General features: G+C 46.1%; 1 protein-coding gene across 5 annotated transcripts in view; it reads left to right on the top strand.

Moving 5' to 3' along the window:
* The window catches only part of FAM149B1 (family with sequence similarity 149 member B1), a 145,526-nt gene that overhangs the window by 12,091 nt on the left and 111,201 nt on the right, over positions 1–22,234 (top strand). For all 5 annotated transcript variants that reach the window (XR_010243970.1, XR_010243969.1, XM_063961474.1 and 2 more), the window contains exon 4: positions 10,027–10,150. Coding sequence is in view for 3 of the 5 variants with exons in the window: in XM_063961474.1 (XP_063817544.1) it covers positions 10,027–10,150 (124 nt within the window). In the remaining 2 variants the exon portion in view is untranslated. The remainder of the gene's footprint in view (positions 1–10,026; positions 10,151–22,234) is intronic.

The raw sequence follows: 22,234 nt of genomic DNA, 5'->3' as shown, positions 1-22,234 counted from the left end.
GCTGTGTAAGTCTCACTTACCGCCGGGGACAGGCTGGCGCGCCTACCGCCGGTGTCTGCAGTCCCGTCCCGCGTCCTACGCTGCCTCCGTGAGTCCTGTCTGTAGCTCCGGTCCCCATCTCGATCACAGGCGCTGCTGTCTCTCTCCTGCTCGCGGGTCCCGTCTGCTACTTTTCTGGTATCGGCGTCACGTGCTGGGTCACGTGAGAAGACGAAGTATGTCCGGAATCGTGTGTTCTCCCTCTCCGACCTGAGAAGGGGATCTTGTAGCATCCAGTGTGAGCAGCAGACCCACAACAACACAGATACAGAGCAGCAGCAGCAGAGCCACAGGATACCTTGTCAGCTGACATTGATACCCTGGATAGGGGTACCATGTTATTGACCTTGGGTCACATTAAGGACGCAGTCCTATATATGAGAGATGCTCAGAGAGACGTTGGCCTGCTGGGTTCGAGAGCCAACGCCATGGCGATTTCTGCTAGGCGAGCCCTGTGGACCCGCCAATGGACGGGTGATGCCGACTCAAAGAGGCATATGGAGGTTTTGCCTTACAAAGGTGAGGACTTATTTGGGGAAGGTCTCACGGACCTGGTTTCCACAGCTACTGCAGGTAAATCTACTTTTTTGCCTTATGTTTCCTCACAGCAAAAGAAAACGCCACAATATCAGATGCAGTCCTTTCGGTTGCATAAGTCCAGAAGAGGTCGGGGCTCTTCCTTCCTCGCCAGAGGTAAGAGTAGAGGGAAAAAACTGCCGGCTACAGCTAGTTCCCAGGAGCAGAAGTCCTCCCCGGCTTCTGCTAAATCCACCGCATGACGCTGGGGCTCCGCTGAGGGAGTCCGCCCCGGTGGGGGCACGTCTTCGACTCTTCTGCCACGTCTGGGTTCAATCAGAGGTGGATCCCTAAGCAATGGAAATTGTATCCCAGGGTTACAAGCTGGAATTCGAAGACGTGCCTCCTCGCTGGTTTTTCAAATCGGCCTTACCAGCTTCTTCCCCAGAAAGGGAGATAGTTTTCGCTGCAATTCAAAAACTGTGTCATCAACAAGTGGTTGTCAAGGTTCCCCTACTTCAACAGGGGAAGGGGTACTATTCAACCCTGTTTGTGGTCCCGAAACTGGATGGCTCGGTCAGACCTATTCTGAATTTAAAATCCCTAAACCTGTACTTGAAAAGGTTCAAATTCAAGATGGAATCACTCAGGGCGGTTATCTCCAGCCTGGAAGGGTGGTATTTTATGGTCTCACTAGACATAAAGGATGCATTCCTTCATGTCCCCATATATCCTCCTCATCAGGCGTACCTGAGATTCGTTGTACAGGACTGTCATTACCAGTTTCAGACGTTGCCGTTTGGGCTTTCCACGGCCCCGAGGATTTTCACCAAGGTAATGGCGGAAATGATGGTGCTCCTGCGCAGGCAGGGAGTCACAATTATCCAGTACTTGGACGATCTCCTGATAAAAGCGAGATCGAGAGAACAGTTGCTACAAAGCGTGTCGCTCTACCTAAGAGTGCTGCAACAACACGGCTGGATTATCAATCTACCAAAGTCACAGTTGGTTCCAATGACCCGGTTGACTTTCTTGGGCATGATTCTGGACACGGAACAAAGGATGGATTTTCTCCCGATGGAAAAAGCCCAGGAACTCCAGAACAAGGTCAGAGACCTGTTGAATCCGAAAAGTGTGTCGGTCCATCAATGCACTCGAGTACTGGGAAAAATGGTGGCGTCCTACGAGGCCATTCCCTTCGACAGGTTTCATGCGAGGACTTTTCAGTGGGACCTTCTGGACAAGTGGTCCGGGTCCCATCTGCATATTCATCAAAAAATCAGCCTGTCCCCCAGGGCCAGGGTGTCTCTCCTGTGGTGGCTGCAGAGTGCTCACCTTCTAGAGGGTCGCAGGTTCGTCATTCAGGACTGGGTTCTGGTGACCACGGACGCGAGCCTCCGAGGAAGGGGAGCAGTCACACAAGGAAGAAGCTTCCAGGGACTATGGTCAAGCCAGGAGGCTTGTCTACACATCAACGTACTGGAATTAAGGGGCCATATACAACGGCCTGCTTCAAGCGGAGAATCTTCTTCGCGACCTACCGGTTCTGATTCAGTCAGACAACGTCACAGCCGTGGCTCATGTAAACCGCCAAGGCGGGACAAAGAGCAGAGTGGCAATGGCAGAAGCCACACGGATTCTGCGCTGGGCGGAAAATTACGTAAGCGCTCTGTCAGCAGTCTTCATTCCGGGAGTGGACAACTGGGAAGCAGACTTCCTCTGCAGACACGATCTCCATCCAGGAGAGTGGGGACTTCATCAAGAAGTTTTTGCAGAGATAACAAGTCTTTGGGGACTTCCTCAAATAGACATGATGGCGTCACGCCTCAACAAGAAGCTTCGGAGGTATTGTGCCAGGTCAAGGGACCCTCAGGCAGTAGCGGTAGACGCCCTGGTGACACCATGGGTGTTTCAGTCGGTCTATGTATTCCCTCCTCTTCCTCTCATCTCCAAAATATTGAGAATCATAAGAAGAAAAAGAGTGCAGACGATACTCATTGTTCCAGATTGGCCTCGAAGGGCCTGGTATTCAGAACTTCAGGAGATGCTCACAGAAGATCCATGGCCTCTTCTTCTCAGGGAGGACCTGTTGCAGCAGGGGCCCTGCGTGTTCCAAGACTTACCGCGGTTACGTTTGATGGCATGGCGGTTGAACGCCGAATCCTAGTTGGTAAAGGCATTCCGGAAGAAGTCATCCCTACTCTGATAAGGGCTAGGAAGGAGGTGACGGCAAAGCATTATCACCGTATCTGGGGAAAGTATGTATCTTGGTGTGAAACCAAGAATGCTCCTGCGGAAGATTTCCATCTGGGACGTTTTCTCCACTTTCTACAGGCAGGAGTGGATATGGGCCTAAAATTAGGCTCCATTAAGGTGCAGATTTCGGCCCTATCAATTTTCTTTCAGAAGGAATTGGCTTCTCTCCCAGAAGTCCAGACTTTTGTAAAGGGAGTGCTGCACATCCAGCCTCCTTTTGTGCCTCCAGTGGCACCATGGGACCTTAACGTGGTGTTACAGTTCCTGAAATCTCACTGGTTTGAGCCTCTTCAAACTGTGGAATTAAAATTTCTCACTTGGAAGGTGGTCATGTTGTTGGCCTTGGCATCTGCAAGGCGGGTGTCTGAATTGGCGGCTTTGTCTCACAAAAGCCCCTATCTGATTTTCCAGGTGGATAGAGCAGAATTGCGGACTCGTCCTCAATTTTTGCCTAAGGTGGTTTCATCGTTTCATATGAACCAACCTATTGTGGTGCCAGTGGCTACCGGGGACTTGGAGGATTCCAAGTCCCTTGATGTAGTCAGGGCCTTGAAAATTTATGTAGCCAGGACGGCTCGGGTTAGGAAAACATAGGCTCTGTTTGTCCTGTATGCAGCCAACAAGGTTGGCGCTCCTGCTTCTAAGCAGACTATTGCTCGCTGGATCTGTAACACGATTCAGCAGGCTTATTCTACGGCTGGATTGCCGTTACCAAATTCGGTAAAGGTCCATTCCACTAGGAAGGTGGGCTCTTCTTGGGCGGCTGCCCGAGATGTCTCGGCGTTACAGCTTTGCTGAGCGGCGACTTGGTCGGGGTCAAACACTTTTTTGCAAAGTTCTACAAGTTTGATACCCTGGCTGATGGGGACCTACTGTTTGCTCAATCGGTGCTGCAGAGTCATCCGCACTCTCCCGCCCGGTCTGGAGCTTTGGTATAATCCCCATGGTCCTTACGGAGTCCCCAGCATCCTCTAGGACGTAAGAGAAAATAAGATTTTAAACCTACCGGTAAATCTTTTTCTCCTAGTCCGTAGAGGATGCTGGGCGCCCGTCCCAGTGCGGACAAATTTCTGCAAGACTTGTATATAGTTTTTTCTTACATAAGGGTTATGTTACAGTTTGGATCAGTCTCGGACTGATGCTGTTTTGTTCATACTGTTAACTGGTTCGTATATTCCATGTTATATGGTGTGGGCTGGTATGAATCTTGCCCTTAGATTAACAAAATCCTTTCCTCGTACTGTCCGTCTCCTCTGGGCACAGTTTCTCTAACTGAGGTCTGGAGGAGGGGCATAGAGGGAGAAGCCAGTGCACACCCATTCTAAAGTTCTTTATAGTGCCCATGTCTCCTGCGGAGCCCGTCTATATCCCATGGTCCTTACGGAGTCCAAAGCATCCTCTACGGACTAGGAGAAAAAGATATACCGGTAGGTTTAAAATCTTATTTTAACTATGAACCCATTATCTTCCCACTTTTTAATTTTGACAAACATTTAACATTAGTATAGACTATTTCCTGAAATTTTTTTAAATTTTTTGTTGGCGCACTTTTTAAGATGATAATAATCCAAAAAATTTCCTCTCCTATTGTGTTGTATATCACAGAAAAGGGCATAAAACACAGTAAAATGACACCACTCCCACCTCTCTAATTAGGAGAGCTGCTATTGCGATTTGAAAATATGCTGGTTGTGCGTTTTTGACAGATTTTTTAAAACTTTACATGGCCATAATTTGGAAACGACATGAGATATTTAAATAATATTTTGGATTTTTCTTAGACTACATATATATACTCTCCATATACCAAATTTTATCAAAATCTGAGCTGGTGAAGTAAAATCAGTGTGTTGATTTGACACGGAATGACCCTATTGTTTAAGTAAATAAGTAGAAATAAGTACTTCTGTCACTTGTAGGATTTCAGCAAAAAAGTTCCATTATATAAAAGGTCTTCCCTAGTACAATGTCATGTAAATATGCAGTCTTTATATTCTCAATAAACCGTTTATCCGTTTGTTTCAGGTGTGGTTTATTTTTATTCTGTAAAGGGGCACATTTTATTCACATACTGTACTATATCTTCAATCTTATCTGTCATGACAATATGTGGATCCATTAACCGCTTAAGTGGCATGCCCAGAAAATCACTGGGGAGACTGGCTATCCCTGAAGATTTCCAGGGCGTGCCACTGCTCCTCCTCCCTCGTACTCCGATCGGGGGGGCAGAGTTTTGTGGACAGTGTCGCTAGCCAGAATCCCGTCGCAAAAGGGCTGTACCCACTTGTGGGTGTCCACAACACCCGTAGAGTGGAAATAGATCCTTTGCGAGCCACTGAGCCCGCAAGGGAACTCTTAGTGCTCGCTCTACTGCCGGTATTCTGGCGGGCGGGATGCCTTTGTCTTGATATGGACAGGCAGCATCCCGTCTGCCGGTATATACATACCGAACCCCATGCATAGAATGCAGGTACATACTGCAGGTGAGGTTGGCTTCTGCGATGTACGTATTATAGTCTTCATGCTGGGCTTTTTTAGCAGGGCTCCACACCCTGCCTGATTTTTATATGGTAAAATGCTCCCTACTTAAACAGCCTGCCTGGTGCCGTGGTACTGCTGTGTGAATTGATGCTGTGCGCATGTGCACAGCATCTATTCTAATTAAGGAGACCGTTTGGGGAAGCCCAGCGCCTCCATAACTGCTGGCATGCCCCCAAGATGTGCACACCCCCATTAGTGAAGCTGATGGGGCCGCACCCCCCCAATAGTGATGCCAGTGGGGACACGCCCCCTTTTGGAATGCACACGTGACAATACTGTCACTGCATCTCTGTGCCCTGCCCGCTTCCTAGTGGGAACACTATGGGGTATATTCAATTGAAGTCGAAAGCTGCAGTCTGTCGAAAAGACGGCAGTTTTCGACTTTTTAAGGTCGAATCGTGATTCGACCTATTCAATATATCCCAAAATTTTTCAACAAGTCGATGAATTCGACTTGTCAAAAAGCACGTGGATCGGCGGAATAGCTGCCGGTCCACATGCTTGTGCGGTTTTGGCCCCCTTTTCGACCATCTCAGTCCGACATAAAAAAATGACCCAGAGCAGGAGAGGGGGGAGAGCCGCAGGGAGACGGGGGACAGCCGCGGGCATATAGGGGAGATCAGCGCTACAGCACAGCTCTGCAGCAGGATGTCACACAGCCGCGCCGCTCACGGCAGCTTCCACCCGGCTCCAGCAAGTGATGTCATGCTTGCTGGAGCCGGGTGGACACTGCCGTGAGGTCGGGCGCTGATCTCCTCCATCTGCTGGCGGCTGTCCCCGCTGGTCTCAAACCCCCCCCCCCCCCCCCCCCCCCCCCCCCCCTTCCCCCTCTCCTCCTCTGGGTCCCTCATCTCAATTCGACTTAAAGTCGAATTGAGATGAGATTTGAATAGGGGTTGTTGGATCCATTCCGACAAATGCATGTCGGAATGGATCCAACGCTACTTGAATATACCCCTATATAACAAATGTCAGCCATCAGAGTCGTCCCGCTGCAAAAAAGACCTGGGATTCTGCTGAAGACTTTATTTTATTACAGCATCGTACAATTATATTTTACAGACTGGTACAATCTTTTTCCCTTTTTCTTAAATACGGTCATTATGAGAAAATATTTCTAATACAATCACTATATATATATTATATAATATATATATATATATATATATATGGGCAGTGGGGGTATGGCGCCGCAGGTGTATATGAGCAGATAGATTAATACAGTAAAATACTTCAGTTAAAGACACTCCTTTTAATACAGGTTGAATATCCCTTATCCAAAATGCTTGGGACCAGAGGTATTTTGGATATCGGATTTTTCCGTATTTTGGAATAATTGCATACCATAATGAGATATCATGGTGATGGGGCCTAAATCTAAGCACAGGATACATTTATGTTTCATATACAACTTATACACACAGCCTGATGGTCATTTTAGCTAATATTTTTTATAACTTTGTGCATTAAACAAAGTGTGCGTACATTCACACAATTCATTTATGTTTCATATACACCTTATACACACAGCCTGAAGGTAATTTAATACAATATTTTTAACAACTTTGTGTATTAAACAAAGTTTGTGTACATTGAGCCATCAAAAAACAAAGGTTTCACTATCTCAGTCTCATTCAAAAAAGTCCGTATTTCGGAATATTCCGTATTTCGGAATATTTGGATATGGGATACTCAACCTGTAATATAAGGTGTCAGCTAACCCCTAAATACTCGGCAGGGATATGCTGTCTTTAGAGTTAAAATGTGGGGGAAAAAGGGGGGGTAGGGGTATCAGCGACTTACAGTGTCTAATATATTGATATAAAAGTGAAGAATATTGCAGGATACGGTTTAGAAAAAAAATTGACAATATATTTATTTGTACAATTTAAAACATAGTAATGGGATAAAAATAGAAGGTAAAGCTTAAAAAATACCAAAAAGAATAGATAAAAAATTTATGATTTAGCTAGAACCCAGAATCACATAAAACCAGTAAAAGCAATATAATACTGATAAAAGCTATTTTAAGATAAGAGAGTGATGCTTATCTGTAAAAATGGAGAGTCAGTAGAGGTACACCCAACGCGTTTCGTCCATCAGACTTCATTGATGAATAAATATATTGTCAAATTTTTTTTCTAAACCGTATCCAGCAATATTCTTCACTTTTATATCAATATATTAGACACTGTAAGTCGCTGATACCCCCTACCCCCCCCCCCCCTTTTCCCCATATATATATATATATATATATATATATATATATATATATATAATATTTATTTTATTTGTATTCCTAATTCATTTTGTCAGACTTGGATAAAAAATGTTTGTTTTGGCTCATATTAAAGTACTTTGTATTGATCAGTGGGAAATAAAATTGAAATTCATCATGGTACTATGTTATAACAAAACAAAATGTGAAAACGCCCGAGGGGGTGAATACCTTTCCGAGCCATGGTACATCTTTTGGGATGCAGTGAATTTACTGGCTGTCGGGATCCCGGTGTTCAGTATACCAACGCCGGAATCCCGACAACCGGTGATATGCCGAAGCCCGCTTTTCCCACTCAGGTGGTGGTCCATGCCACCACCCGTGGAGGAATATTATAGTGTGGTGAGCGAAGCTTGCTACCGGGCACGATGCGTAGCAAGCCCACGAGGGGGCTCGCTGCCGGCATTCTGGATGTTGGGAATCCAGCGTCGGTCTTCTGACTACCAGGATCCTGACCGCCGGTAAATTATACCTTACCCCATCTTTTCATTGGTCAGGAGATACTAAAAAGTTTAGATTTGTTAACATAGTGCAGTGTTTAACGGGAAAGATTTTAAGAAATCAAAGGATCCATATGAAACTGCCTATGTATGTGTGTATATATATATATATGTGTATATATATATATATATAAGTATGCATATATATTAGTATGCATATATATTAGAGTAAAATAGTAGTTACAGTTGCAAGAAAAAGTATGTGAACCCTTTGGAATTTCCTGGATTTGTGCATAAATTTGTCATAAAATGTGTTCTGATCTTCATCTAATTCACAACAATAGACAAACACAGTCTGATGAAACTAATACCACACAAACAATTATATGTTCTCATGTTTTTATTGAACACACCATGTAAACATTCACAGTGCAGGGTGGACAAAGTATGTGAACCCTTGGATTTAATAACTGGTTGACCCTCCTTTGGCAGCAATAACCTCAACCAAACGTTTCCTATAGTTGCATATCAGACCTGCACAAGGGTCAGGGGGAATTTTGGACCATTCCTCTTTACAAAACTGTTTTAGTTCAGCAATATTCTTGGGTTGTCTGGTGTGAATCGCTCTCTTGAGGTCATGCCACAGCATCTCAATCGGGTTGAGGTCAGGACTCTGACTGGGCCATTCCAGAAGGCGTATTTTCTTCTGTTGAAGCCATTCTGTTTTTGATCTACTTATGTGCTTTGGGTCATTGTTTTGTTGCATCACCCATCTTCTGTTGAGCTTCAATTGGTGGACAGATGGCCTTAAGTTCTCCTGCAAAATGTCTTGATAAACTTGGGAATTAATTTTTCCGTTGATGATGGCAATCTGTCCAGGCCCTGAGGCAGCAAAGCAGCCCCAAGCCATGATGTTCCCTCCACCATACTTCACAGTTGGGATGAGGTTTTGATGTTGGTGTGCTGTGCCTTTTTTTTTTTTTTTTTCCACACATAGTGTTGTGTGTTCCTTCCAAACAACTCAACTTTGGTTTCATCTGTCCACAGAATATTTTGCCAGTAGTGCTGTGGAACATTCAGGTGCTCTTTTGCAAACTTCAAACGTGCAGCAGTGCTTTTTTTTTTTTTTTTTGGACAGCAGTGGCTTCCTCCATGGTATCCTCCCATGAACTCCATTCTTGTTTAGTATTTTACGTATGGTAGATTCGTCAACAGAGATGTTAGCATGTGCCAGAGATTTCTGTAAATCTTTAGCTGACACTCTAGGATTCTTCTTCACCTCATTAAGCATTCTGCGCTGTGCTCTTGCAGTCATCTTTACAGGACGCCCACTCCTAGGGAGAGTAGCAACAGTGCTGAACTTTTTCCATTTATAGACAGTTTGTCTTATCGTGGACTGAAGAACATCAAGTCTTTTAGAGATACTTTTGTAACCCTTTCCAGCTTTATGCAAGTCAACAAATCTTAATCATAGGTCTTCTGAGAGCTCTTTTCTTGCGAGGCGTGGTTCACATCAGGCAATGCTTCTTGAGAATTGCAAACTCAAAACTAGTGTGTGTTTTTTATAGGGCAGAGCAGCTTTAACCAACACCCCCAATCTCGTCTCATTGATTGGACTCCAGGTTGGCTGACTCAAATTAGCTCTTGGAGAAGTCATTAGCCTTGGGTTCACATACTTTGTCCACCCTGCACTGTGAATGTTTACATGGTGTGTTCAATAAAAACATGAGAACATATAATTGTTTGTGTGGTATTAGTGTCAGCAGACTGTGTTTGTCTATTGTTGTGACTTAGATGAAGATCAGAACACATTTTATGACCAATTTATGCACAAATCCAGGAAATTCCAAAGGGTACACATACTTTTACTTGCAACTGTATAATAGTGCATTTTCTATGTAAATATGTGTGCTTTGTACTGAGTGAAACCATAAAAACATCTCTCTATGTTTTCAGTAAATCAGATGTCTCTGGAAAATCGGAGTTCATAAAAAGTGACGCAGATGTTTTGTCTTCAGAGATTCAGAGCTGTGCCGGACTTTCTTCTGACAACAGTTCCATTATATCTTGGGGCTTTGATGTAAGACATTTATTTATTAATGGTCTGCTTTGCTGTTTGTTTCACTTGGGTTACAGGTGGAAATGTCTAATAATCTGTAAATGTAGCATTTGCTCAATAATAGTCGTTTCTTAGCTTGTAGAACTGTAGGGGCCCCACAGACTCCCGTTAGTCAGGGTTACTCTTTCTTGCTGGCATTGTAACGAATAGCTCTCCATGGCTGATAGGTTAGAAAGTAAATAAAGGTCACTGAATCCTTCTTAATACACCCGATTAGACAGGCTGGGCAGCCCATCAGTCAGCTCCATTATGAATGAATCAGCCCCATGAATGTACTGTTACATCTCTCCCATATGTTATCACGTGAGAAGTTTGTTACAACCGTGGCACGCCACTTTTAAAGTACAGGTCCAACCTCATTTCTTTTTGTTGAGAAAGTGAATGTACTTGTTCCAATGAAAAGACTATATCCTGACTTATATTCTGAAAATACCAGCATTTTTATTAAATTGTACAGCCGCAAATCCATACTGTTTCAATTTATTTGAGAGTACAGAGCAAAAACAGAAACCAGTCTTGCATATAAGATATTAGGTTGAGTAAAATGTATTATTGTATGATGAAACATAAGTAGTTACAGTTAGTGGACAAAAATCCCAGTAGGAAGTCGCTATGGTGTAGGACCTGTAGTGTGTGTCCGCTCAGTCCGTGCTTTGGGCTGCCAGCTGAGAGGCATGCTGGGAAAGATGCTACCCGGCCACTCTGATTGTGGACTATAAACAATCAGAGCAGCTGGGCAGCATTCTCTAGCTGCCTCTCAAGAAGCTCCGGATGCCACCAGCCCAGCCCGCCCTTGCATGATGACAGCTAGAATTGTCGTGCTGTTGGCGGCTGCCCAGAGTGGCCATACATTAAGAAAGTATTGCTAACAATCTCCCCTCTCTGAAAGTCACAGAGATCTCCCCTTTCAGCAAGGGATAAGGCATAATTATAGGCAACCAGGGCTGTAAACCATATTCATACATGTTTTCTCTTACGTCCTAGAGGATGCTGGGGTCCATGTTAGTAACATGTGGTATAGACGGGTCCACTAGGAGCCACTGGCACTTTAAGAGTTTGAGAGTGTGGGCTGGCTCCTTCCTCTATGCCCCTCCTACCAGACTCAGTTTAGAAAATGTGCCCGGAGAACCCGGTCACAGCTAGGGGAGCTCCATAGGAGTTCTTTTAGTTTTATTATTTTAAATAGAGTTTAGGCACAGGGAGGCTACTGGCAACAGCCTCCCTGCTTCGAGGGACTAAGGTCTGGACTAGTGTCCGCCCTGCGGGGTCTGAGCCACTATCTCCACTGACAGGACACTGTACTCCTGAGGGAATTGAACGTTCCACGCCACAGGGGATTGCTCACCCCAGCAGCATGCCGCCACCCCCTTACAGAGCCAGAAGATCAGTGGCGAGTTAGTCACCGGCCCCCCTGGCAAGCGGGGAGCTGGTGTGAAGATGGCGGCAACAGGGTAGGGAGCGCAATACTAACTGCGCTCCGGGGCTCAGCGGTACATAGTGCGGCGCTGTGAGGGGCGCCTGAGCCAGCGCCTACACTGACCTTCAAGCCTGTCAGTGTCCCAGGATCGCTGCCAGCACTTTTCCTCAGGCCAGTATAATCTTCAGAAGAGCGGGAAGCAGCGCCATGAAAGCTTCTCCTCAGAGCGGACCCAGCAGCGTTCAGTGCCATTTTCCTGCATGCAGAAGCGCTGTCAGTGAGAGCTGTCCTTCCAAATCAACTCCAGCTATCTTGTACGGTACCAGGGGGTTGAAGAAGGGGGGGAGGCTGTATATCTGTACTGTGCAACCTATTAAGGTACACAGTAAGCGCTGGTTAGGGGTCTCCCTATTTTGTAGCGCTGTGTGTGGGTTGGCTCCAATCTCTGTGTCTCTCGCCATTCTTGGGGGGAAACTCTGTCTGCCCTTCCGTGTGTGTGTGTGTGTGTGTGTGTGTGTGTGTGTGTGTGTGTGTGTGGAGTGTTTGTGGTCTCCATTAAGCTATGTCCAGGGACTCTGTGTCATATGCTGCAGAGGATAATTCCTCTCAGGATGATCCCATTCCATGTAATCAGGATTGCACTGTGTTAGAGCAGGTCCCAGCAAGGGAGCCTGAGTGGTTAGCCTCTCTTAAAAGTATGATTTCTCAGATATTTAGAGTTGCACAAAATGAGTCTGCAACTCAGGTTTTACAGAACTTTATGGCAGTTTGGTCCGGTTCTGGTACCTCAGGGCCCCCTGATGTACGCTCCCAAAAACGTGCTCTTGCCCAGAAAATGCAAGACGACACGGATACCGATTCTGACACGGCAGACGGTGATGGGGATGTGCTGCGGGGGGCGGCATCTCTTGCAAAAGGGTTGCAGTTGATGATAAAGGCCATTAGAGATGTGTTGAATATTACTGATACAATACCTGAGCAGGTTAAGGAGGCTTACTTCACTGACAATAAGAAAGCCTCGCTAACCTTCCCTGCGTCTAAGGAATTAAATGCTATATTTGAGAAAGCCTGGGAAAACCCGGAGAAAAAAAATCAGGTTCTGGTTGCTTTTCCTTTCCCTGAGGAGGATAGGAAAAAATGGGAAAACCCACCCATAGTTGACGCGTCTGTATCCAGACTCTCAAAAAAGGTGGTTTTACCTGTCCCTGGATCTACCGCGTTAAAAGAACCGGCTGATCGCAAAATTGACGCTACGCTCAAATCCATATACACAGCTTCAGGGGCGATACTACGTCCTACTATTGCCTGTGCATGGATTTCCAAAGCTATAGTTAAGTGGTCAGGCACGTTACTTGAGGATTTGGATTCAATGGATAAAAGTGACGTTGAATTGTTTTTACGTAACATTCGGGATTCTGCAGGATTTATGGTGGAATCCATGAAAGACCTGGGTTCGATGGCTGCAGGGATATCTTCCATGTCTGTCTCAGCTCGTAGAGGACTTTGGCTGCGCCAGTGGTCTGCCGACGCGGAATAAAGGAGAGGTGTGGAGACCCTACCCTACACATGTCAGGCTCTCTTTGGGGAAGCGTTGGATGCGTGGATTTCCATGGCTACAGCGGGTAAGTCACCTTTTCTTCCCTCAGCTGCACCTGCTACGAAGAAACCTTTTTCTTCAGCGACATCGCAGTCCTTTCGAACTGCTAACACAAGAAAGGCCAAGCCGTCCAACACCTTGTTTAGAGGAGGTCGGCCAAAATCCAAGAAACCTGCTGCTGCGGGTTCCCAGGAAGAGAAGCCTGCTTCAGGTACGCCAAAGTCCTCAGTATGATGGTGGACAGCGCGGCCTGGAGGTGGGGCTGGTGGGGGCGAGACTCAGGCATTTCAGCCACGTCTGGGTGTCGTCCGGCCTGGATCCCTGGGTGCAAGATATTGTGTCCCAGGGGTACAGGCTGGAGTTTCAAGCTCTCACTCTTCACCGATTCTTCAAATCAGGCTTGCCAGCTTTGTTGGCAGACAGGGCTATCCTACAGGAAGCCATCCAGAAGTTGGTGGAGTTGCAGGTCATTGTACCAGTTCCACCCCATTTGCAAAACAAAGGTTACTATTCGAACCTTTTTCGTGGTACCGAAACCGGATGGTTCGGTCAGGCCCATTTTGAACTTAAAATCGCTAAACCCCTTTCTGTGGGAGTTCCTGGTATCCCTGGATATCAAGGATGCGTACCTCCACATTCCGATTTGGCTGCCGCATCAAGCTTTTCTCCGATTCGCACTGTTAGACAGTCATTTTCAGTTCCAGGCCCTGCCATTCGGCCTCTCCATAACACCGAGGGTATTCACCAACGTGATGGCGGAGATGATGGTTCTCCTCCGCAGACAGGGGGTGAACATAATTCCATATCTGGAGGATCTGCTGATAAAGGCATCGTCCAAGGAGAAGCTGTTACAGTCTATTGTTCTCACGACCCATCTATTCAGGGAACACTGTTGGATCCTGAATCTTCCAAAATCACATTTGGAACCGACCAGGAGGTTGTCCTTTCTGGGAATGATCCTCGACACGGAAGTGCAGAGGGTGTTTCTTCCAGGGGAGAAAGCGTTGGTGATACAAACAATGGTCCGGGATGTCCTGAAGCCAGCCTGGGTGTCAGTTCATCAGTGCATTCACCTTCTGGGGAAGGTTGTGACCTCCTACGAGGCTCTGCAGTACGGGAGGTTTCATGCTCTGCCCTTCCAACTGGATCTCCTGGACAAGTGGTCGGGATCTCATCTACACATGCACCAGAGAATACGTCTGTCGCCAAAGGCCAGGATTTCACTCCTCTGGTGGCTCCAATTTCCTCACCTTCTGGAGGGCCGCAGGTTCGGGATTCAGGACTGGATCCTTCTAAACACAGATGCAAGTCTCCGGGGCTGGGGCGCAGTCACTCAAGGGGAGACCTTCCAAGGAAGGTGGTCAAGTCTGGAAGCCGGCCTACCAATAAACATTCTGGAACGGAGAGCCGTCTACAACGGTCTTCTCCAAGCGGTCCATCTTCTGCGGGATCGAGCCATTCAAGTGCAGTCGGACAATGTAACGACAGTGGCTTACATAAACCGACAGGGCGGAACGAAGAGCAGAGCTGCAGTGTCAGAGGTAACAAGAATCATTCTCTGGGCAGAAAAACACGCGTTGGCGCTGTCAGCAATCTTCATTCAGGGAGTAGACAACTGGGAAGCGGACTTCCTCAGCAGACACGATCTCCATCCAGGAGAGTGGGGACTCCATCCGGAGGTGTTTACCGAGGTATCAGATCTTTGGGGTGTACCTCAAATAGACATGATGGCCTCTTCGATAAGAAGCTTCGGTGGTATTGTTCCAGGTCTAGGGACCCGCAAGCCGTGGCGGTGGACTCCCTAGTGACTCCATGGGTGTTCCAGTCGGTATATGTGTTTCCTCCACTTCCACTCATCCTAAGAGTTCTAAAACTCATAAGGAGAACAAGAGTTCAGGCTATCCTCATTGCTCCGGACTGGCCAAGAAGGGCTTGGTACGCGAATCTTCTGGATCTACTGCTAGAAGAGCCAAGGCCTCTTCCTCTTCGGTAGGACCTGCTGCAATAGGGGCCGTTCGCTTATCAAGACTTACCGTTGCTACATTTGACGGCATGGAGGATGAACGCCAGATATTAGCTCGGAAGGGCATTCAGAACAAGGTTATTCCCACCCTGATACAGGCTTTGAAAAGAGTAAAGTCTAAACATTACCATCGTATTTGGAAAAAAAATATGTATCTTGGTGTGAGTCCAAGAAGTTTCCTGCGGTGGAGTTTCAACTGGGACGGTTTCTCCTCTTCCTGCAAGCAGGTGTGGATATGGGCCTGAGGTTTGGATCCGTAAAGGTCCAGATTTTGGTCCTCTCCATTTTCTTCCAGAAACAGCTGGCTTCCCTCCCGGAGGTTCAGGCCTTTTTGAAAGGGGTTCTGCACTTCCAGCCTCCCTTTGTGCTGCGCACCATGGGTGCTGCAAGTTTCTCCAATCGGATTGGTTCGAGCCTCTGCAGGAGGTTGAGGTCAAGTTTCTTACATGGAAGGCTGTCACTTTGTTGGCCTTAGCTTCTGCTAGACGTGTGTCAGAGCTGGGGGCTTTGTCTTGGAAGAGCCCCTACTTGATCTTCCATGGAGATAGAGCTGAGCTCTGGACACTTCAGCAGTTCCTTCCGAAGGTTGTGTCTGCATTTCATATCAACCAACCTATTGTGGTGCCAGTTGCTGCTGACTCCTCAATTTCATCAAAGTCCTTGGATGTTGTAAGGACTCTTAAAATCTATGTGAAGAGGACTACTCGTCACAGAAAATCAGACTCTCTGTTTGTCATGTATGATCCCAAGAAACTTGGGTGTCCTGCTTCTAAGCAGACGATCTCTCGCTGGATCAGGTTCACTATACAGCATGTGTATTCTACGGCAGGATTGCCGTATCCTACGTCTGTTAAGGCCCACTTTACTCGTAAGGTGGGTTCTTCCTGGGCGGCTGCCCGTGGTATCTCGGCTTTACAGCTTTGCAGAGCGGCTACTTGGTCGGGGTTGAACACGTTTGCAAAGTTCTACAAGTTTGATACCTTGGCCGCTGAGGACCTGAAGTTTGGTCAATCAGTTCTGCAGGAGCCTCCGCGCTCTCCCTCCCGTTCTTGGAGCTTTGGTACATCCCCATGGTACTAATGTGGACCCCAGCATCCTCTAGGACGTAAGAGAAAATAGGATTTTAATTACCTACCGGTAAATCCTTTTCTCGTAGTCCGTAGAGGATGCTGGGTGCCCGCCCAGCGCTTCGTGATCTTGCAGTGGTTACTTTGTTCAGTACTGCTTAGTTCTCAGTTTAGTACTGTTTTGTTACTTGGTTAAGTAATATTGTTCAGCCGTTGCTGATGTTTCAAGCTAGTTTGCCTTGTATGTGTGAGCTGGTGTGAATCTCGCCACTATCTTTGTAATATCCTTCCCTCGAAGTTGTCTGTCTCCTTAGGCACAGTTTCTAGACTGAGTCTGGTAGGAGGGGCATAGAGGGAGGAGCCAGCCCACACTCTCAAACTCTTAAACTGCCAATGGCTCCTAGTGGACCCGTCTATACCCCATGGTACTAATGTGGACCCCAGCATCCTCTACGGACTATGAGAAAAGGATTTACCGGTAGGTAATTAAAATCCTATTATTTGTTTCATTTATAAACCAGTCACAACTGCCAGCATCCCACACGGCCGCCGAACTCGGGCGGCATTACATCCGGCCCAATATATTTCATATTCAGAATAAGTGTTGCAAAATAACTATTTTTATTATCACACTTTTATGTTCAATATGAATCACATATTAAAACATAACTTCTTAATTACATATTTCTCTATCAGGGTCCACAGGATCTACCTTGGGATATTAGGTAGCAACAGCGGAACGGGCACCAAACAGTTATGGTTTTCAGACTCCCAGGATGCAATGGGTCAGCCCCCTAGATCCCCGCCTCCCAGCTCAGGAAATTCAGTTTTTTGTTTGGTGCGGCAGGAGCCGGACCACTGTGAACGGTTGGGCTGCTAATTTTTTTAATTGCAGCCACAAGCTTTGTTAACACAGTCGGAGGGTGTTAATCCATGCAGCAATGCGAATTCTGGAGTTAATGGTCTCGACATTCGATTTGGTAGAATATGCTCAATTCTATTCAAGACCACTTCAACATCTGATTCTCTCCAATTGGAACGGACAGCATCAGACGATAAAAACTCAGACAATAATTCTTCCATAGGAAATGCATCGATCATTAGCCTGGTGGCTACAAACGGCCCATCTTGACAAAGGTCGATTCTTTTGGATTTCAGATTAGGAAGTTCTAAGGCCAGTCTTCAGGGCTGGGGAGCCGTGACAGAACATTACTCGTTCCAGAGACACTAGAACAAGAAAGAAAGTCTGTCTAATAGATAGGAAAAAACAATCTATTAGACAGGAAAAAACAGACACCCAACCGACTTTTCAAACATTTGAATCTCCCCCCAGGAGTCCTAAATTGGGAGGCGGACTTTCTCAGCTGGTGCGAGATTCATGCAAACGAATAGGCCTTTACACCCAGAAGTCTTTCAGATTCTGGTTAACGGGGACTGCCAGAAGTGCACCTCATGGCCTCTCGTCAGGAGTTGGAATTTTCATCTGGCATACGAGTTTCCACCAATCTCTCTCCAGGGTGATTTGAAAATTCAAACAGGAAGGGGTGTCGTGATATTAATAGCTCCGACGTGGCCCAGAAGAAGCTTATACACAGGTCTGCAGAGGCTGCCTCAACGTCTGGATCCTCTGATTCAGGATCCTTGTCTCTACAAACACCTGGATCGACTGACTTTGACGGGGTGGCTCTTGAAAAATCTGTCCTAAAAGCGAAATGCTTCTCGCAAGAGGTAATCCAGACGATGCTTAAAGCAAGGAAACCATCCTCCATATTTTTAATGGTGCGCTGCCAAGAAATATCATCCAAAGTCTTTTAAAATTTCAAGAATTCTAGCTTTTCTTCAAGCAGGAATGGACAAAGGTCTCCAGGCTAGCTTCCTTGAAGGTACAAGTGTCTGCATTGACTGTATGGTTCCAAAAAAAAATTGCAAACCTACAAGATGTTTGCATGTTTTTCCAAGGAATGCTTCACATTCAACCTCCTTTTGTTCCCCCTACAGCTCCGTGGGACCTAGAGCTAGTTCTAAGGGTACTTCAAGTTGCCCCATTTGAATTACTGAATCATGTGGATCTCAAATGGTTAACAGCTAAAGTGTTGTTTCTTATGGCAGTTGCTTCAGCTAGAACAGTATCAGATTTAGGGGTGCTATCGTGTCGTCCTCCTTTTCTGGTATTTCAACCAGACAGAGAAATTCTACAAACTAAATCTGGATATCTTCCTAAGGTGGTCTCTAAGTTCCACCTTAATGAAAAAACTGTAGTTCTGGCTTTTCTGGAATCTGACTTCTCTGCGGGAGATGCATCATTGGACGTAGTTTGTACTCTAAGGATCTACGTGGATCGTACCAGTGTCTTGAGAAGGACAGACACTCTCTTCGTCTTGTATGGGTTTCACAAGAGGGGATGGCCTGCCAATAAGCAAACACTAGCTAGATCGCTTCGGATGACTATCTCAGAAGCGTACTCTCAAGCTGATCTCCCGATCCCGGATAATGTCTCTGCCCACCCTACTCGTTTGATAGGTCCTTCATGGGCAACCCACCGTGGCGCCTCAGCTGAACAACTCTGCAAGGCAGCCACATGGTCATCAATTAACATATTCATTAGACATTATTCTTTGATACCTTTGCCTCTCAGGAAGCTGCATTTGGGCGAAGGATTCTCCTGTCCAATCAGGAGCGTCCCCTCCCTTTAGTTGTTTCTTTGGGACATCCCAAGGTGGATCCTGTCGACTACTGTGGACCCTGATAGAGAAATCAGAAGTTATGGTAGACTTCCCGTCGATAACTCTGCTTCTCTGAAGTCCATAGTATCCTCAGGGATCCCATCCTGACACACCTGATTTGAGAATCTTTACACTTACTAACTTCTTCCTTTCCTCTGGTACCGATGTGTGTGTATGTTCATCTCGCCTGAATAGGTCTCCCTCTCAAATCTGCTCCTACCTTGAGCTTTGGCACCAACTGAATTTCCAGAGCCGGAAGGTGGGGATATAGGGGGCTGGCCCGTTGCATCCTGGGAGTCTGAAAAGTTTAACTGGCTAGATGAAAATGCAGCACCTATGTTGGAAGCTGCGGTCCCAACAAACTACTGTCATCCACAACCCAAGACTGGACCGCAGGGTTGGCGGGGTGGCTAGCTGCTTCAAAAAAGAACTTAAACTTTGGGTCCACCCTATTGAAATTACTCGCTCATTCAAGTGTATTGCTGCCCGGAGTTCGTCAGGATTAGGTTTCAGAGTATTTCTCATTTACCAGCCCCCTGGAGATGGAAAGATATTTCTACAAGAAATTGCAGACATTGTTGCTGGCCTGGTTCTGGAACATCAAAGATGGCTCATCCTCGGGGATTTCAATGCATGGGTGGATGATGAGCTCTCACGCCTTGGCCAAGACCTCCTGTGCACAATGAATGGTCTGGGCTTCACATAGGTCATTCCTTCTGCCACACATAAAAGTGATCACACTCTTGATCTTGTCTTTCAGATTGGATTAGAAGTCACTGACCTAAACATAAACCCAGTCATCTGGTCAGGCCACCGCTCCCTTTGGTTGTCAGTTGCAACCCCTCAATTAAGATCTCTGCCTGTGGAGTTGACCAGGTATCGTCCAAGGAGGGGTATGACTCCCCTAGGCTCTTGCAGCAAATCTGGATCTCTCTGCTATACTGGGTGCCTGTGAAGATCCCTGTTCCCTAGTCCGTTATTATAATAGGGATGTTATGGCCGCAATTGATAATATCGCCTCTGTGAGTATAAGACCTCGTAAACCACAACGTCGAGCTCCCTGGTTTGACAACAGTGTTAGTGAGCTCAAGAAAAGGGGGCGTAGATTGGAAAGACGATGGAGGAAGACTAATGTAGTGGTTGACAAAATAAAACTAATAAAGCATAATGAAGAATATCAATTGACAATCACTCGTAAGAAATCACAGTTCTTGTCAAATGAGATCACGGCAGCAAACAATAGGCCAGCTCAACTTTTCCGCACAGTGGAGATGCTTTGCAAGCCAGCATGCCTGCAGACTGATGAAACCCTCTCCCAGGCAAGATGCAACAAGTTTGCAAACTTCTTTGCAGATAAAATATCCACCATCCGGGCTGGAATCCCCACAGTGCCATCAAAAGAGTGCCAAACACAAAGCCTGCCAATATAAGCCACCTGCCTTCATGGACCAGCTTTGACCCAGTGGATGTAAAGGACACTGCTGAAATTGCTCGGATTTTGCGTCCCACCATCTGTGATCTGGACCCGTCCTCAACCAAGCTTCTAATTGGTTGCGTGAATATAATCGGTCCTGTCTTTGCAAAAATTGTTCAGTGCTCTTGGCAGACAGGCATTTTTCCTGGACCCCTAATGGAAGCAATTGTTAGACCTCTTCTTAAAAAAAACTATTTTAGATCCCGACTGCATGACCAGCTACAGACCGGTATCAAACCTTCCTTTTCTATGAAGGTTATTGAGAAAGTGGTTGCAAATCAACTGGAAACCCGCCTGACAACCCATGATACTTATGATCCATTCCAATCAGGATTCAGGAGAATACATAGCACTGAAACAGCCCTGGGGTGTGTGTTAAATGATCTTCTGATGGCAAGAGGCATAGGTAACTGTTCAATATTAATCCTTCTGGATCTCTCTGCAGCATTTTATACCGTGGACATGGGCTCCTGATTGAGTGACTGATACATTTTTGTGGACTGGATGGCACAATCCTAAACTGGTTCAAATAATTTCTCATGGGCAAGTCACAGAGAGTATCGTCTGGAGTATACTCATCACCATCAGTGCCATTGCCATGTAGTATCCCACAAGATTCTATACTATCTCCCATGTTTTTTGCAGTATACGTGCTCCCGCTGGGTGAAATAATCAGGCGCCATGTCCTGGTCTACCACTGCTATGCAGATGATACACAACTGTACTTGTCCTTTGCTGCAGGCACTGATAACCCAATAGGAACCCTAAATGGCTGTCTAGCTGAGCTCCAGGAGTGGATGAGCACCAGTTGGCTGCTACTGAACCCAGATAAAACAGAGGTCCTTATGATAGGACCGCAACATCAAAGGACAAGACTGCATCATAGCCAACCAACTGGACTTACACTCAGGAATTCAGAATTATAAACCACTGATCGTGTGCGGAATCCTTGACGTTGTTCTGGATGGTGGCTTGACACTTAAACATCAGCCACAATCAAATCCTCATTCTTTCACCTGAGGAACATAGCCAGAATCAAGCACTTAATTCCCTCAGATGATCTGCCAAAAGTCATACATGCATTTGTACCATCTTGATTAGACTACTGTAATGCCCTCTACCTCTCCCAGCAATAGAATTGCACCGCTTAAAAACACAGCTGCCAGGCTGTTAACCAACCAGCCCCTTTCTAGCCACATAACACCAATCCTCTACTCCCTTCACTGGCTGCCTGTAAGATGACGAATCATCTTCAAGATTGGCTTACTGAGTTTCAAAGCACTACATGACCAGGGCCCAAGGTACTTGAAGCAGCTTCTGATCCCATACTGCCCCACTCGATTACTGTGATCTGTAGATGAAGGACTTTTAGCAGTACCTAGTATCTCCCGTAATTCATCTGGAGGTCGAGCTTTTAGTCACGTGGCTCCGACTCTATGGAACTCGCTTCCCCGCACAGTGCGAGAGGCCCCAACTATAGAATCCTTCAAAAGTAGACTCAAGACTTTCCTGTTTACTCAAGCATTTCCATAATGTCCTTTTAGTATCTTCATACTTCTGTATTTTATGAAAAACTGTTCTGTGCTTCATTATTTTCTGTACTATATTATGCTGTGTATCTGTTAAGCGCCTTGAGTCCTATTGGAGAAAAAGTGCTATATAAATAAAATTATTATTATTATTAACTGTTTGGTGCCCATTTCGCTGTCACTACCTAAAATCTCAAGGTAGATCCAGTAGACTT

Source organism: Pseudophryne corroboree, chromosome 3, assembly GCF_028390025.1.
Source record: "Pseudophryne corroboree isolate aPseCor3 chromosome 3, aPseCor3.hap2, whole genome shotgun sequence".
Taxonomy (NCBI): Eukaryota; Metazoa; Chordata; class Amphibia; order Anura; family Myobatrachidae; genus Pseudophryne; species Pseudophryne corroboree.
This window is presented reverse-complemented; position numbering and strand designations above follow the sequence as displayed.